The sequence below is a fragment of the Fibroporia radiculosa genome (genome assembly GCF_000313525.1).
Source record: "Fibroporia radiculosa TFFH 294 genomic supercontigs, scaffold12046, whole genome shotgun sequence".
NCBI classification, from domain to species: Eukaryota; Fungi; Basidiomycota; class Agaricomycetes; order Polyporales; family Fibroporiaceae; genus Fibroporia; species Fibroporia radiculosa.
In genome coordinates, this window is record NW_012133472.1 from 9,516 (window position 1) to 26,023 (window position 16,508).

Below are 16,508 nucleotides of genomic sequence, written 5' to 3' on the forward strand. Positions count from 1 at the left end.
GGAAAGAATCGAACGGAGCGAGAGCATTTCCGACGGAGTTGATTGTGAATGCCATGTGCTACATATTGTGACGATGGTTCATGCTTAATTCTTTTTGTGTAATAGATCCTGACTCACCTTGGCTAAATCGTCGCGGTTACACGTAATGACCCCGGCCATTAAGTCATGGTGCCCACTGAGATACTTCGTCGCACTGTCATATACAATATCTGCACCGTGTTCGAGAGGGCGCTGCAGGTACGGGCTCATCATCGTGTTGTCTACAACGATGATCGCGTCTGGGCATCTCTCCTTCACCAACGCGCTGATGCGCGCAATATCAACAACCTTGAGCAGCGGGTTCGTCGGAGTCTCGAGAAGAACCATGGATGTCTTTCCAGGACTCAGGTACGGAACAACCGTGGTTGCCTGAGTGGTGTCGACGTGGTGCACAGTCACGCCCATATTTGTGCGGAGGAAAGTGAGCAAGCGGTTCGTGCCTCCGTAGAGATCGTCTCCGGCGATGACCTCGCAGCCGGGCTTGAGGATGCGAGTAATTATATCGAGCGCTGCCATGCCAGATGATACGACAAAGGCATGTTCAGCGGATGATATCTTCGCAATGTGATGTTCTAGGGCAGATATCAGTACCACACCCATTCGGCGGTGCTAGGCGGACGAAAAGCCTAGGCTGGACCAGAGACGTGCACTCCATAGCGAAGTGCCACGTCCGAATGAACCAAGATTGACACTCACCCAAATGAGTTCGTGTGGGGTTTCCGCTCCTGGAGTAATCGTACTGGCCACCCACACCCTTAAAAGTGGCTGTCTGGTAGATTGGGACGCTGGAGCTGCCATGCTGATCCTGATGGCCTGCATTTGGGGTCTCTACTGTAGCTATGAGAGTAGAAAAACGATACGGCTGGCGAGAACGCGGCAGTGAGGGCGATTCAGACTCTGGGGTCGGGAGGTCGTACACAGGTATTTTCTTGTCGGAATCGTCGGACATGGTGGAAATCGCAAGAGGGAGGGGAGATGAAGCGGACGGGCTCGACTCGCTGGCACTTGTACCGGGCGTACGAGTCAAAGGACGGGTGGAAAATGGAGGAGGGAAAGTCTCGCCATTCCGTGAGCACCAAGTCGCGTGCATGTGATCGACTCATATCGCGCCATCGTCCAAGCTCGCATACGCGAGCTCCTCGCCTCCCCTACCATGCCTCCCCGGCGGCAGCGTGCGTCTGCTTTCCCCCGCTCTCGCTCTGTCTCTCACTGCTTTTCTCATTGCCAGCTACGCGCCAGGCTCAGGCTGCATCCGCACCAGTGGACCCAGAGGTAATTGCAAAGCGCACAAAGCGGCATCTCGACGAGCTAGAGGTAACCAGCCACCGCAAGATACGACCAGTGGCCTGACGCTATTTGCAGCGCTCAAACTACGCAGAACCCTCATCGGCCTTCCCGGGATTCGAAGACGATGACGAAACCCTGGGTAGTCGCTCCGTGAAGGGCCGGGCGCGCCAGACAATATCCGACAAACGTGAATGGGACGGGAAAAGGAAGAAAAAGTCCACCATGAACGTGAGAACCGCAGTCTTGTACAAGAAGAATCTCTCTGCCCTCCTCGATGAATCGGTCAGACTGAACCCAGATTCGACCTAGTATCGTACTGACACCACTACATAGGGCATTGCCAGTTACCCCCCAGGCGTGCCAACTTACTATACGGCAGTTGCATCACCGCCCAGCGAACCCCCACGCTTGTTGTGCTCTGTCTGTGGTTATTGGGGAAAGTATAAGTGCAAGAAATGCGCTATGCCTTATTGCGATCTGAATTGCGAAGCCGTGCACACCGAGACACGGTGCGAAAGAAGGGTCATCTGAAATCAGGACGGCCTGCGGTCGCTGGAAATGGTCAATCTTGACACCACTGATCCAAAATATCCTTCGTGCCATTGAATTGAGTCCTTTCATCATGCATGCTTGTAATAAATTCTATCTCACAAAGATGCTAATATAACACTGGGTTCGATCAATGGCATTATGCCGCGAAATGATACTTCAACCCAGCCCTCCATTCTACAAATGTAGGTGCCAGCCAGTACGCCCAGTGTCCAAATTTGCTGTATAAGTACGGCATGAAGACATACTTCTCACCCGCGTCGATGGCACGCGCACACCTTCGTGCGACGTCCTTTGGCGTGATTCCGATCTCGTTAGGATCGTACTCGCGTGGGATCCCACCGTCAACAGCAGAAGCGCGAAAGTTACCTTTCACTGTTGCAGGTATCGCGAACGAGAATCTAATGAGAGGGTGCTCGATGGCCAATGCCTGGAACAGCAGGAGGGATGCTGCCTTCGTCGACGCGTAAAGCGAGCGTGTAGGTGCTGGGACAAGAGCTGCCATCGTCGATATTAGTAGAACGGAGGGCGCGAGCGAGCTCCTTTGCAAGAGAGGTATCTGCATAGCCTGCGTTTATATAGATGGGCAATACTTTAGAAAATAAACGCACGAAGGTCACAGCAGATATCAGTGGACCCATATAGTTGACCTTCGCTGCTTTGTCGGCTATGTCCACTGTCTTCTGAATACCCTCTAAAGTGGCCTGGGAAGGAGTGAAAATGCGTCCGTCCCTTTCGAGCCCGGCGACCTCCATCAGGGGTCGCAATGCGGAGACACCAGCGCATATAATCAATGTATCGACGCCCTGCCACTCTAAGAGGCAAATGAGTTAGCGGAAGAAGCCAAATATGCATGTTCACACACCGTCTTCCACAGCTGTCCGTAGATGCACCATATCCTCAACGTTTGTAAAGTCAGTGACGACACTGAAAATCCTCGCTTCATCTTTACTGTTCGGAACTATGGGCAATGCGTTGCATTCCTCTACGACTTTCCTGAGTTCCTCTTCTCTTCGTGCTGTGATACACACTCGTGCCCCTCTTGCGGCATACTCGTGTGCGAGAGCCCGCCCGATCCCACTTGAGCCTCCGAGGATTAGTACGCGCTCATACGTCCTCGGAACCTGCTTTACACGGCGTTGAATGCGCAAGAGATGCCGCGAGACTAGGAAGACAGGTAGCGACAGAGCAAACAAGGTACTGATTAGCCGCAGTTTAGACAGTGATGAAACGACCCCGAGCATAGCTGCGAGCATGACCGTACAGCGCGACGACTCGCTCCCACCCCGGCACCAATGCATGCCTTCAATCATCCCCACGTCACACCCATGGCTAGCAGGAATGTCCTCGCACGCTCTCAAAGCCGTATAAAAGCCTCGTGCCAATGGCCTCCAGAATTTTAATCGTCCCATAATCACCACCGGGACCGAGTCATTTTATCGCTCACCCATTGGAAGCTCGCGACCTCGCTGAATTTGTCTTGAACCCCTACCATGTCGCCCTTCTCCTCGCTCATAGCGCAGGAAATCCACACCATACCCTCCTTCACGCTCGAGTCTGGATATGTGCTTAGAGATGTCCCCGTCGCGTACAAGACATGGGGAAAACTGAATGAGAGCAGAGACAACGTCATGATAATTTGTCATGCATTCACTGGGAGCTCAGACGTGGTAGACTGGTATGTACAATGCTTCTATAGACTTTGAAACCCCTTCTAATGCACGCACGCAGGTGGGGCCCACTTATGGGCCGGGGAAAAGCCTTCGACCCTAACCGTTACTTTGTCTTCTGCGGAAACGTTCTGGGATCGCCGTATGGGTCTGCGTCTCCAGTTACCACCAACCCTGATACCGGCCGGCTATATGGTCCAGAGTTTCCTGCGACGACAATCCGCGATGACGTCCGGTATGGATTGCTACATCCCACTTCCGTCACTGTTTTGTTCTAACCAGCTGGTGCTAGACTGCACAAACTTGTGCTAGACCACCTCGGCGTTTCCTCCGTAGCAGTCGCTATTGGAGGGTCCATGGGTGGAATGGCCATACTGGAATGGCCACTGTGCACACCACCAGGTTTTGTCCGGCACATCATCCCGATTGCGACATCCGCGCGGCATTCTGCCTGGTGCATCAGCTGGGGCGAAGCGCAACGCCAAAGCATATACAGTGATCCTGTGTACGAAGACGGCTATTACAAGTCCCAGCCAGCCTCTGGTCTTGCGGCGGCGAGGATGGCCGCCCTTCTCACTTTTCGGTCTCGCGATTCGTTCGAACGGCGCTTCGGGCGCAAGTCGCAGAATCCCACAATTGACGCGGTGCCGACGCCCCCGCGCTCTCCCGTTACGGTGGGCGTTGATGATGCGATTGCAGCGCACAATGACGGCCAGCGCAGACGATCGTCGCCAATTTTGGCCGCAGACAGTCAGAATCCGATCTCTCCTACCCCCCGAAACCCGATCTTTACCGCGCAATCGTATCTGCGCTACCAGGGCGACAAGTTTATCTCGCGGTTCGACGCGAACTGCTACATCCACATCACCCGCAAACTGGACACGCACGACGTCGCGCGCGGCCGCTTGCGCTCTCCCGACGAGGATGAGTCTCATGCTCTCGCGCGTGTCCTGGCAATGTTACCTCCTCGCGCCCTCGTGATTGGCATTGAAACCGATGGGCTCTTTACTCCGTCTGAACAGCGTGAAATTGCGGAGCACATCCCAGGCGCAGAGTGCGTCATCATTCCTTCTCCCGAAGGCCACGATGGGTTTTTGCTAGAGTTCGAGCTCATCAACGGTCATATTATGCGATTCTTGAGGCGGGAACTTCCTGACTACTATCGAACCTCCGAAGGCGTTGATGTAGCAGAAGAACCGGAAGAGGGATTCGACGTCAAGAAAACGAGCATGTTTGGCGAAGCCGAGGCGGAGATTATCAGATGGTAGTTTTCGTCTTCATAGGTGGTTTGGGGGATGCTGTCGTAGCATCTAGATGTATACGGCAAGCGAAAAACGAGACTGCTCGATCGATGCCGAGGGTTTCGACTGACCATAGACTGTATCATTTGTACTCATGGAGATGTGCAATGTTACTCATCGATTTCTTCCTTTCAAGTTGACTGGGTTTATGTCGGATCTCGAGTGGCAGGATGACTCTATTAGGTCATTGGCAGTACTGCGAAGTGATCAAGCGTTTTCATCTAAGCAGATGGGCTAGAAAGAGTGAACTTTCTAATTATCTATAAGATATGGACTCGGGTTGATTTATGCAGAAAACAGTTAGATAGGTGAGAAGTGTGTCAACTTGAATATATCGCGGTGTTAACAATTGGCAATAGGTTCCAAGTAATCTCATCAAACTTGCCGGGTAGCATTCTCTAGCACGAGAACGTGTTGTCTGCAACGGGTGAGCAAAAGATGAAATCTGGAGATCTGTAGGCCGATTGAGTTGTCGATCAACATGGTTCACATTTGGAAAGAAGGGAGTGATACAATTGGTATTCTCCATCTACCGCTATAATTGCACTGATCGCAAAGGCGTTTGGATATCCTGTTTGAAGTGCAGTCTATCTAGATAGGTCAAAGGCACCAGAGAAAGCAAAATCCCACGAGGGAAGAAGTTTTAGAACAGAAGTTAGCCTCGGTATCATACGAGAATTTTAGTTATCCAACAACTCATCCATCGCTTCCTTCAGCATATCCACAAAAGCATCTCCAAAGGCATCCTCTATCGCATCTTGCCCCCATGTGATAGTGAATCCCAGCCCACCACTCGGAGTTCCCACCATGTTGATATGTACGGCTGCTGTCGATGCCGGATGGGCCTGTATGAAATACATGTGTTCAATACTCCATGGATGTGGCTTACGGATCCCATCAACGGAGGTCCCATCGTCTAACATAAGCCGCCCTACGTTGGATATCTCCAACGTGTCCTTGCGCTTCTTTCCAAGAGGGCGCCGCATGAAGGCACCGATGTCGTTCAGATATTTGAGAAACCCTACACGCTTAGGCACCTGCATTCGTTCCTGTCGCAGATTCGTCGTCAAGTTCGTTGCAGTATCCCAAGGGAACTGTGCCATCCACTGCGAGACAGGCTTGTCCGCAATCAGTGACGGAATGAGCGGAGCGTATTGATGGAGGACAGAAATATGAACGCACATCTCGTCTGCGGACGTGTTGGTCAAATGCCGCGACGAGATCGGGATAGTAGTGGAGATGCTGTCAGTCGCACCCTCAATTATTTGACCAGCATTTAGGAGATGGGAAATTATCAGCGTTGATAGCGTGTGGATGTATGATGTTATGGTCGACTTATTAGCACGACAAATGTCGATTACCCGCGCTGCGTCGACGTGGGAGTAAGATAACAGTCTGACCTGAGCGTCCAGTTTTTCGACAGCGGGGACAGGATTACCTGTCCAAGTGGAACGGTCCGCTGTCCACGACTCGGGTACGAAGAGTTGAAGTAGTGCGCAACAGAAGCTGAGGATCGACACGGACAAATCCGTTAGATGTTCAAGGGGTTCCACTAGGGTAGTATTATCAGGTATAGATACTACCGATGGCTCGGTAGCCGCGGGATGGTCAGCCTGAGTGTCGTTAAGAGCTTTCAGCAGTGCGCGATGAAACGCTAAGCCGCTCTGTCCATCGCAAATCGCATGATGAAAGACGAAGATGACTGTGCCGTCCCTAAACACCTGGAGGCGCCAGAGGGGGGAGTCGGTAGTTGTGTCGAACCCTCGACGAACCTGCACATCGAGAGCCTCAGAAAGATCATGAGCGTCGGAAAATTCGACAATATCATCGAGGTTGACGTTGCTGAGGCGTATATAGAGCGGCTTCTCTGAAGTCTCTCCAGATATTCGTACGCTCAGAGCACCGTGTCTGAGAATGACTTGCTTCAGTGCAGAAAACAACGTCGCTTTGTCGAGCCTTTCGCCGTCCTTTCCTATGTACTGAGCAGAGATGGCAACACTGGGGCATATTCCAAGGTAATGGCGGGTGATGTACCACCTTTCCAACAAACCTGGAAATGAGCCAATCATGGAGATGAAATACCGAGATGATAGTAGACTAGACGGAGCGAAGACATACCGGCGGGTCTGACAACTCCTCTCCGTTCTTCCAGCATTCGTAGAGGCTTTGAACGGCTTGGATAAAAGGAGGGAAACTCGTCAGTGCCTTATTTTGTGCACGTCTGCGAATCCTAGTCTTTGTGAGGCTTTCATGATCAGATCAAACGTGTAGCGTCAGCAAAACACTGTACTGTGTCTTCCAGACTGGTTTTAACGAACCTATGGGGCGTGTAACTTGAGAAACCGAACGGTCTCGTCAAAATATGGCAGATGGATGCACGCAATGTATACACTTGCTGCGTTTAACATGAGCTATACTATCATCGGATCAGCGCAGTCGTTCTGCTGCGGTTGAAGGGAAGAAAGATCTCGATACCGCAGCCTGAGAACTCGTTCAAGTCCCAGCCGAGTGTATTCAGGTCCTAAGTAGTCGAAGTCTACTGGTAGCGTCTGGTTCAAGAATCAAGTCGGATATCAACAATCTGACAATATATCATCTCACTAATGAACTTGGTCATCCGAACGGACAGTCTCACGTAGCGCTTAGACTGCCAGCATTCAATCCGGAGGCTATGAGTGCTTGAGTCACTACTAGCGGGTACTAGCGCGCGCGACAAGTTTGTATATTATAAAGCCAAACCGGCAAGCGCCATCAGCTTGTACGAATACAACTATTTATACATCAGAATTCAAGAAAGATCAACATTTCAAATAATGGTGAAATTGGTGGCCCTGCCCACAAGGGTCCGACCAGTCCTGGGACCTCCCTCGGCCATACACTAAATTTTTCGCAAGGGCTCAGGTGTATACTAGGCGTAAAAGGCTGCTGGATTGTGGGATAATTGCAATAGATGTTTGAGAGAAAATACAGTGACTATCCACTCGAATTATGTTTATAATCACTTCTGATGATAAATAGTGACATTGGGTACAGTACAGAGGCCGACATGATTAATACTATCTAGTGCGCCCGTGGAGTTGCCGATGATGGCAGCGAAAAAACAGAAGCTACTGGTACATATAAGTAGTGGAGAATAAATGTAAGGTTTGCGGGAATACAAGCGTATTAGTCATGGGAATAGTGTCCTGGAAACCGCGACCGACGTCGAGACTATGGAATATCAACTTTCTGATTTTACAGCTACATGAGTTTCATATCAAAGCTAGGCAGAGCAAGTGTGAAGACGAACCTAATCTGCTTCCGTGCGCTTAGGATACAATCTGACGACACGAGTCCGCTTCACCTCATGGCATGCAGGACCGAAGTATCGTTGCGTCTCGAAACTCCAGTCGCAATTTCCAGCAACCCATTTCTCCATAGCCATCACAAATTTTGCGACAACAGGGTCTAGTTTGGGTCCCCACGAGGGAAGTCGGGCTTTGTCCGCCAAAAAGCTATCCATCAATGTCTTGAAGTGGACGCCGACGTAGTCCGCAGCGGTCTGGAGATCGCAGCGCTTCTCATTCATGAGTACCGTCATGATATTGTTTCCCGTATGTCCCATAGCCTGCTCCATATTATATGAGTAGAGATCCTGGAAATTAGTCCGTTAGGATATGTCAGTTACTTTGGTGAACCTCAGTACTTACGTTTGACCAGCAGACCATGTCTACCGCCGCGAGATGCATGCGCACCATTACTGGGTGTTCGTAGACTTCGTCCGGAAGATCCATGCCGAGGACATACCCGAAGAGACCGAAGCAGAACCTAACGGCACTGTTCTCGCGTCTCAAAGGCATGTAGGCATCAAGGCTGAGGACCTCCTGCCGCTCCCTAAGCTCCGCCTCGACAGCAAAAGCGTTGACGTAATCTTCGCAATGCTTGACAAATCGGCGATGACAAGCAGGCACATCAACTTGGAGCAGGCGGGATCGAAAGCTGCGGAAGAAACTGTCAGTAATTCAGTAGAGAAGGGATTGAGATAGAGCATACTCTTTAGTCATCGTGGCCAATACTGAGCCGTCGTCCCAGCTAGGGTCACGCAGAGCATTGAGGAAGATGCGACCGGTGGAGTGAGCGTCTTTCCCATTTTGCTCGTCACTGATTTCATCAACGGTGAACAAAATGTTGACAAAGTCGCAGGTTGTCCGGAGTCGCTCGCGGGTCGCATAGCAGTAAGCATATGCGCAGAGGAGCTCACTACCTCCTTGAAGGAAGAAGGCGCGTTTTCGGTCTGGCACGGCTTTGAAGCTATTTATCCAGATGCTGGACTCAGTGGCAGCTTCTTCGTAGTGAGGGTTAAAGGAAGATTTGAAGGGGACGTTGGAGAGAAGGTCTGGAAGAATAAACTGGTTGGGGGCGATCATGGTGGCGTTGAATTAAGAAGTAGGAATCAATTGCTTGTAGAGGTGGGTGCCAGTGGAGATGAGGAAGTCTTGCGGAAAACACACACCTTAAGTAAGTAATTGCATTGGCGCTAGAACGTGGTAGGGAGAGCGACAGCGCAATGATTTGACCCGGGCTTGCCAGGATTTCAGTCTACTCATCCTACCTTCGTCTTCACTTCCGATCGTACTTGGAATAGGCGCCAACTGCTGCTCCGTAAGCTGTGCTCCTTGCCGCCTGCCGCTGGAAGGCGTTTATGGCCCCGATCCGTGAACAGGAACGTGATCCTGTAGTCGCCTTCGGCGAATCGCTTTGTTAGATGCACAGAGTAGAAAGAAAAGCATTGAGCTGATGCCGACCGGAATTTCGAGGGCCGCATTCTGACCAATACAGCGACTTACCCTTCCGATCAAAATCTTAGCAAAAACCTAATTGGTATAAACATTCTCATACGCAACTCAAGTATAAGGGAATCGGAAGAACAGGGATCTTTCCAGTAGCGAAGCCGCGGCAGTTATAAAATTGTGACATAACTTCACGTTTCTGCAAATGCGAATAAAGTTCTACGTTACATGAGAAATCGATGGCCACGCACCAAATACGATGCTAAATCATCTCGGCCACAAGTTCAGATTGATTATTTATCTGATCAAAATTAGGAGGGATGGTTGATGGACAGAGTCTTGGTAGAACGGGAGAATACATAGATATACTCTGATCTGGAGTTATGGGATATATTTCTCACCACTTTGGCGCACAATCTCAAAGCCGGAATACCCGGCGAGAAAAAAGTCGCTCCAAGCCTGTGCATTCCATCGTAGCACTAAGTTGCTATATAGCCGCCCTTGCATGCACCATGTTTATCCAGCTCTAAGATTCTGTGGGGTGGGAGATAGTGAACGAAAACGGTATCATTATCTTGGCTTGTGAAGATACCACAGAAATCAGGACCACTTCACAGCATACCATAATGATGAAGGTTGTTCCTGAGTGTTCGGGCTTGATATGTCGCCGACATTTTGGTACCAGTAATGTTCGACAGCGGACGCTAAACGGTGATTGTAATGCAAACGACAACGATCAGCTGAATGGTACATAGGTTGCCGTAGATTCAGGACATATTGATTGCATACCTTTCCTGCACTGGGCGGACGTAGTGGTCCGCGGACGCGTGTCGACTATCGGGCCGAAGGGTCACGAATCCATCCCAAAGGAATGCCGCATTTACCCACCTAAGACACTAATTTTAAGGCAAAAAAACACGAAAGACATACGGCAAACATCGAAGGTGTTCCCGCATTCAATTGTGATACCGCGGCTGCCCTTCGCAAGCAGCAATATTCAGCACAGGTGCTACAGCTGGGGCGCTATCCTATGAGCGCTACAAAGACCATGAGTTTCAGTCATGCATGGGCGACACGCCTTACACGGACTCGGACATACCAGAACGCGGGTCGGGATGACTGCAGTGAGATCATGAGCTCCGAAACAGAGATCGGAATGAGACGTAAGCTCCCAATTAACTCCTCTAAGCTCGCTTAAAGCCAGGGAGAAAATCTCCCGAGTTTCGGATGCGGAAATAGTAGGTAATGAACAAATTTAATGCTGCTATGGGGAGCTGGGTACACTCACTGGTCGGGTTGATCACCCGCGATGGCCAGTCTCAGCCCACGATTTGAATGATGGTACCTGGTAAATGAAGCTGGTATGAGGCTGACTGATTGACTAACAGGATTGCTTGTATTGCGTTGTAGCTAAAATCTAGACCAAGTCCAGACTAGAGATGGAACTGAACCACAAATCAGGCAGAGGAGAGTGGAAGATGCTGGTCAACGTCCACAAACGGTGACCGGCTCACCGGCTCGTCGGGCTCCGATGGCGAATGGTTTTTGCCTGTGAGATCCTGCACGTGACGCATTGACTCGCTCTGAGTCAAATCTAAAGCTTTCTAGCGAGTAGGTAAAGTTTCTCTCATAATTTCTTGGCTCTACATCTTTCCCCTCACCCAACATCCCCTTTCACGATCCCCCGTCATCTCAAAATGTGCCCTCACGCAAACGGCGACTCGAACCTTGCCAATCCGTCCGAGATGGTTGCGATCGATCTATCGAATGGCTCATCCTCCGGTAAGGTCAACGGAGTCAACGGCCATACCAACGGGGTGAACGGCCACGTTAATGGAGCCAGCAAGCCAGCTGAGCAGCGACGGAATCCATATGCTCCCCGAGCTTCTGATTTCTTGAATAACATATCAAATTTCAAGATTATCGAGAGCACTTTGCGAGGTCTGTAGTTGGTAGTCCCTAAGTAGAACATGCAGCTGACTCTTCTCGTAGAGGGAGAACAGTTTGCGAATGCCTTCTTCGACACCAAGACTAAAATTTCTATCGCCAAGGCTCTTGATGCCTTTGGAGTGGAATACCTTGAGCTCACGAGTCCTGCTGCTTCGGAACAGTCTCGCAGAGGTCAGTGGGCTTCTTTGCTCAGCGCCCCTGCTTCACTTATCATTACATAGACTGTGAGGCTATTTGCAAGTTAGGGCTGAAGGCTAAGATTCTTACGCACATTCGATGCCACATGGACGATGCACGGATAGCAGTCGAAACTGGTTCGTGATTTGTCTTGTTTATTATGTGATCTGGTTGAGAAATCGAACAGGTGTTGACGGCGTCGACGTTGTCATCGGGACATCGTCGTTCCTTCGCGAATTCTCCCATGGAAAGGACATGGCTTACATCACCAAGACGGCCATTGAAGTAATTGAATTCGTCAAGAGCAAGGGTAGGTTGTAATCATAGGGATCAGAGGGTTTACTCAAATATCTTGCTAGGTATTGAAGTTCGTTTCTCCACGGAGGATTCATTGCGCTCAGATCTCGTCGATTTGCTCTCGATCTACCAGACCGTAGACAAGATTGGTGTCAACCGTGTCGGCATTGCGGACACCGTGGGTTGCGCTAACCCTCGCCAAATTTACGACCTCGTCCGGACGCTCCGAGGAGTCGTTAGGTGCGACATTGAGCTCCACCTTCACAACGACACTGGGATGGGTATGTTAATTGTCAAAGTGTTATTTCCATTAAATTCACGCATGAGATACAGCGATCGCGAACGCGTACACTGCATTGGAAGCCGGCGCAACACACATCGATACCTCAGTTCTTGGCATTGGCGAGCGTGTTGGTATTACTCCATTGGGAGGGTTGATTGCATGTCTCTATGCCGCAAACCCGGAATATGTTAAAAGCAAGTACAATCTGCCCATGCTACGTGAGATTGAGAACTTGGTTGCGGAGGCTGTTGAGGTCAACGTGCCATTCATGAATCCTATCACGTAAGTGGTTCTCCCTTTCGTTTTGAACCGTCACTGATGTCATGACACAAGTGGATATTGTGCTTTCACTCACAAGGCCGGTATCCACGCAAAGGCTATTCTGAACAACCCGTCTACCTACGAGATCCTCAAACCCGAGGATTTTGGTCTCACGCGGTATGTGTCAATTGGACACAGATTGACGGGCTGGAACGCGGTCAAGAGCCGTGTGGAACAGCTTGGCCTCAAGTTGACGGACGCTGAGGTAGATCAGAATTTTCTTCTCACCGGTGATGCGACTGATAGATGCTATTCGCCAATTTAGATTAAGGATGCTACAGCCAAGATTAAGGAGCTTGCTGATGTGCGCACGCAGTCGATGGATGATGTTGACTCGCTCCTCCGCGTCTACCACTCTGGTATCCAGTCCGGCGAGCTTGCCGTTGGACAGAAGGAGGCGCTCGATCGTTTACTTCGCAAGCACCGCGAGGGTGCAATGGACAGTCGCGATTCATCTGCAAGCAGACCATCGAGCCCTGTGCCGACTGCTGCGTAGAACAGTTTTCCATCTCTCCCACCTCTTCCTCAAAAGTGAAGCTCTCGCTGAGACGTGTAAAAGTTTATAACCAAAACGCTCGGGCCGTTGGTTGTTCGCGCCCCTGCATCATTCGACCCCCTGATCAGTGTCACCTTTTGTGCCTGGCAGATCTCGCCACCCTTTCTTACTAGATGATTCTTGCATTGATGTACCGGTGAAAGTTGCATCCGGTTGTAGAATTTCTATGGACGGACTCTTTCTCCGACCTTCAATTCCTGCGCCACCGATCTCTGTATAGTATTAATCAAAGGGGCTGTTACATTTGTAGTTAAAAGATGGCTTTTGCCATCATGTCGAATGGAATGCTTGTATCATTGTTCTAGTTCATCTCGTCTGAGGATTTGCTCCACGTGAAATAAAATCGCTACGCCGTTTTGTCAGTTGGCCCAGGTCCCACACGAAGGGTGAGATTTGTACTGTTTCAGACGAAACTACTTAATATTTTTGGATTTAACCATACAAGCGGTACGCGCCATGTCCCATGTGCCTTACTTATATGATATTAAGTGCGTCGCATTGCTCGAGGAAACAGGATCCAATTGAGCGGATCTTACCTATTTCAATTGGACGTCATCGCGCGCTCACAGTGGAACAGTTGTCTCCGGATCTTCTAGCACGGGTCATAGCGCTCGAGCATATGGGCTCACGGCCTCGCAGGGAATCCTTGAGGATGTAAGTTCCTCTTGGGGTAGGACTACAGCACCAGACGCTATGGGGTTACAGCTGACAGTAGACAGAGGCAGTACGCGCTTGATGTAGTGCCGACGTCGGACCGAAACCATTTGTGCACTCGGCGATAACTCATTACATCGTTCGGATCTATTACACATTAATATACAAGAAAAGGCAGCGCCCTGCGCGCCGCGTGGCACAATAGGATGAGACTACTTCTCCGTCCCTAGTCATGACATCGGACTCCGTACTATCAAGAAGACTCGGGGCAATATAGGGTGGGTTAGCGGCCGTCGCCCTAAAAATACAGCTTCGTATCAGACGACTACATGAGGCCAGAGTGTTGGAGGACATACCTCAATCTTCTTGCGAATCATCGTCGTCCTCTCTTGCGCATGGTCGGAGGTGGACGACGCGGGTCTCTTTGACCTGCGCATGCAGGACGCCAAAGTAGCGCTGCGACTCGAAGCTCCATTCGAGATTTCCGATAACCCAGTGCTCCATCGCCCTCACATAAAACGCCACGGCAGGGTCTACTGCAGGGCCCCAACTTCGCAATTTGCTCTTCGCAGCGACGAACCGGTCCATGAGTTCACGGCAGTGCACACCCACAAGGTTAGACGCAGTTTGAAGGTCCACGCCCTTCTCTTGCATCAGCACAGTGACAATGTTGTTCCCGCTAAGCCCCTTCGCTTGCTCCATATTGTAGGAGTAGATGTCCTGTTCGACATAGCAACACAGTCAGCCTCGTAAATTTTTCCGCCATGATGCGTATGAATACATACGTTCGACCAACAGACCACATCAGCTGCGGCCCAATAGAGCTCCATGAAGACAGAGTCCTCGAACACCTCTTCCGGGAGGTCGGCTCCATAACAATATTCGAACAGACCGAAACAGAGCCTGACGGCGCTATTTTCGCGACGAAGCGGCTCAAATGTCGCCATGTTCGGGACGTGGCCGCACTCGCGATACTCCGCTTCTTTGGCGACATTTTCGACGTAGTCCTCACAGTGTTTCAAGAAGCGACGGAAACAGCCCGGCCGCGCAAACTGAAGAAGACGCGCCTTGAATCTAGGAAGATTGAACATGAGCCGGGGGCGGAGAATGGAGAGACGGGGACTCACTCCCTCGTCATCTTGGACAGCGCGGAGCCGTCGTCCCAGTCTTGGTGACGCATGGCATTCAGGTACACTTCCCCCGTCGCCCTAGCATCCTTGCCATTCTGCTCGTCGCTGACCTCGTCTACGACGAAGAGGAGGTTGACGAAATCGCAGCAAGTACGAAACTGCTCGTAGTCGGCGTAAGGGTAAGTGTGGGACACGAGCAGCTCATTGCTACCCTGGATGAACTCGGCCCGCTTGCGGTCGCCGAAGAGGTTGTAGCTGTTCACCCAAGCAGACGACTCTGCGGCAGCTTTGGTGTAGTGTTGACTTGTAGCCCCCTTGAACGGGACAGCGGCGAGAAGGTCTGGGAGAACGAACTGGCGAGCTGCTGAAGACATTTCTCGAATGGTGGGTGGATAGACGACGTTGACTTGCTGAAGTCGCAGCACCTTTATAGTGTCGGCTGCCCATGACACACTACCGCATCAGGTGGGTGTGACAATGACAATAACAAATAATACGGGAAACGTACTTTGAGCTCGGAGATTGAGACCGTGCATAGATCTACCACCCAGTGGATCGATTGGGAAATGGAGAATTATGCCGTCACCGTCGACTGGTCTGTCCACCGACGAGCATTCTGAAACCAGCCCAGGTTGGTCCATTTGGTTAAGCAAACGGGAACGCAGTTGATGGTGTCGAGGAGCGACGCCGTTGCGGTACATAATAGAATGCAATCGGACTCAAATTCTGCATGGCGGTACCGATGCAACCCGACTTGTCGGACTGGTGGGGTCGGACGATAAGAGAAATTAGCAGGTAATTGAGCGTTTCATGGCTACGCTGGCGGTGTACCCCAGAGCTAGTAGCTAGTCTCCAGACGGCTGCTCGAGAGAGAATGGACGGACCTGGAAGCGAGTGGTGGAGGAGAGATGGATCGCACGCTCCGCACGATCCGGAATCAACGTGTCCATGTTCAGATCCCATCTATTTGGTCGGCATGTACGTGGGCCTTACTTTGTCCACACTAGGCGGATTTCGCGCAGTCAGGAACTAGGCTCTCTGAACTCCCGGTCCACGAGGCCTTTCAAGCGTCGACAGTAGCTTCCGCTGTTCGTGCCCGGCGCCCAGTATAGTGGAATGGCGCGTCGAGGGAGTATGCAGTGGACTTAGCGTTAATCGCTGATGGCGAGCCAGCTGAACGGCGCTGGAGATGAGTCAGTGGCGCGACTCGGATGGAGATCGAGAGCATCACTCGATCCGGCTCACGTGGCGCCACGCAGTGCTTCGGAGAAGGAACGACTCGAGTCCTCGAGGAGCCATTAAAGGCGCGTATCACAGTTCACCCCTTTCTGAAACAGCCATGTCGCAAAAACACTCCTTGTCGGACATATCAACATGTTCTCTTCGAGTGGCAAATGAATAGGGCGCTGTGCTTGGCTTGAATGTCATTGGCGGCCGCGGCGGAAACCGGGCAGCTCTTTAAGTTTTTCTCTGTCCTTCCGAGCCAATATGAAGAATCAGGGGGACAAGGACGGGCAGGGTCTGG

General features: G+C 51.1%; 8 protein-coding genes across 8 annotated transcripts; 3 read left to right on the plus strand and 5 right to left on the minus strand.

The window, feature by feature from the left end:
- Positions 1 to 84: 84 nt before the first annotated feature.
- Positions 85 to 988, minus strand: FIBRA_07166 (uncharacterized protein; the record flags this gene model as incomplete). The annotated part of the gene is made up of 2 exons (XM_012328861.1): positions 85 to 611; positions 736 to 988. The coding sequence occupies 2 exons, from the start codon at positions 986 to 988 to the stop codon at positions 85 to 87; spliced, it is 780 nt and encodes a 259-aa protein (XP_012184251.1).
- A 204-nt stretch (positions 989 to 1,192) lies between these two features.
- On the plus strand, positions 1,193 to 1,635 carry FIBRA_07167 (uncharacterized protein; the record flags this gene model as incomplete). Its single annotated transcript, XM_012328862.1, has 3 exons — positions 1,193 to 1,211; positions 1,268 to 1,353; positions 1,402 to 1,635. The coding sequence occupies 3 exons, from the start codon at positions 1,193 to 1,195 to the stop codon at positions 1,633 to 1,635; spliced, it is 339 nt and encodes a 112-aa protein (XP_012184252.1).
- A 379-nt stretch (positions 1,636 to 2,014) lies between these two features.
- On the minus strand, positions 2,015 to 3,131 carry FIBRA_07168 (uncharacterized protein; the record flags this gene model as incomplete). The annotated part of the gene is made up of 3 exons (XM_012328863.1): positions 2,015 to 2,434; positions 2,487 to 2,689; positions 2,741 to 3,131. 3 exons carry the CDS (start codon positions 3,129 to 3,131, stop codon positions 2,015 to 2,017), a joined length of 1,014 nt encoding a protein of 337 aa, XP_012184253.1.
- Positions 3,132 to 3,368: 237 nt separating this feature from the next.
- Positions 3,369 to 4,813, plus strand: FIBRA_07169 (uncharacterized protein; the record flags this gene model as incomplete). The annotated part of the gene is made up of 3 exons (XM_012328864.1): positions 3,369 to 3,553; positions 3,607 to 3,780; positions 3,838 to 4,813. 3 exons carry the CDS (start codon positions 3,369 to 3,371, stop codon positions 4,811 to 4,813), a joined length of 1,335 nt encoding a protein of 444 aa, XP_012184254.1.
- Positions 4,814 to 5,526: 713 nt separating this feature from the next.
- On the minus strand, positions 5,527 to 6,915 carry FIBRA_07170 (uncharacterized protein; the record flags this gene model as incomplete). Its single annotated transcript, XM_012328865.1, has 1 exon — positions 5,527 to 6,915. One exon carries the CDS (start codon positions 6,913 to 6,915, stop codon positions 5,527 to 5,529), a length of 1,389 nt encoding a protein of 462 aa, XP_012184255.1.
- Positions 6,916 to 8,135: 1,220 nt separating this feature from the next.
- On the minus strand, positions 8,136 to 9,252 carry FIBRA_07171 (uncharacterized protein; the record flags this gene model as incomplete). The annotated part of the gene is made up of 3 exons (XM_012328866.1): positions 8,136 to 8,480; positions 8,536 to 8,824; positions 8,879 to 9,252. 3 exons carry the CDS (start codon positions 9,250 to 9,252, stop codon positions 8,136 to 8,138), a joined length of 1,008 nt encoding a protein of 335 aa, XP_012184256.1.
- Positions 9,253 to 11,312: 2,060 nt separating this feature from the next.
- FIBRA_07172 (uncharacterized protein) lies at positions 11,313 to 13,139 on the plus strand (the record flags this gene model as incomplete). Its single annotated transcript, XM_012328867.1, has 8 exons — positions 11,313 to 11,556; positions 11,608 to 11,736; positions 11,787 to 11,879; positions 11,930 to 12,052; positions 12,102 to 12,320; positions 12,373 to 12,604; positions 12,656 to 12,848; positions 12,909 to 13,139. The coding sequence occupies 8 exons, from the start codon at positions 11,313 to 11,315 to the stop codon at positions 13,137 to 13,139; spliced, it is 1,464 nt and encodes a 487-aa protein (XP_012184257.1).
- Positions 13,140 to 14,210: 1,071 nt separating this feature from the next.
- On the minus strand, positions 14,211 to 15,357 carry FIBRA_07173 (uncharacterized protein; the record flags this gene model as incomplete). The annotated part of the gene is made up of 3 exons (XM_012328868.1): positions 14,211 to 14,573; positions 14,639 to 14,927; positions 14,981 to 15,357. 3 exons carry the CDS (start codon positions 15,355 to 15,357, stop codon positions 14,211 to 14,213), a joined length of 1,029 nt encoding a protein of 342 aa, XP_012184258.1.
- Positions 15,358 to 16,508: the final 1,151 nt, after the last annotated feature.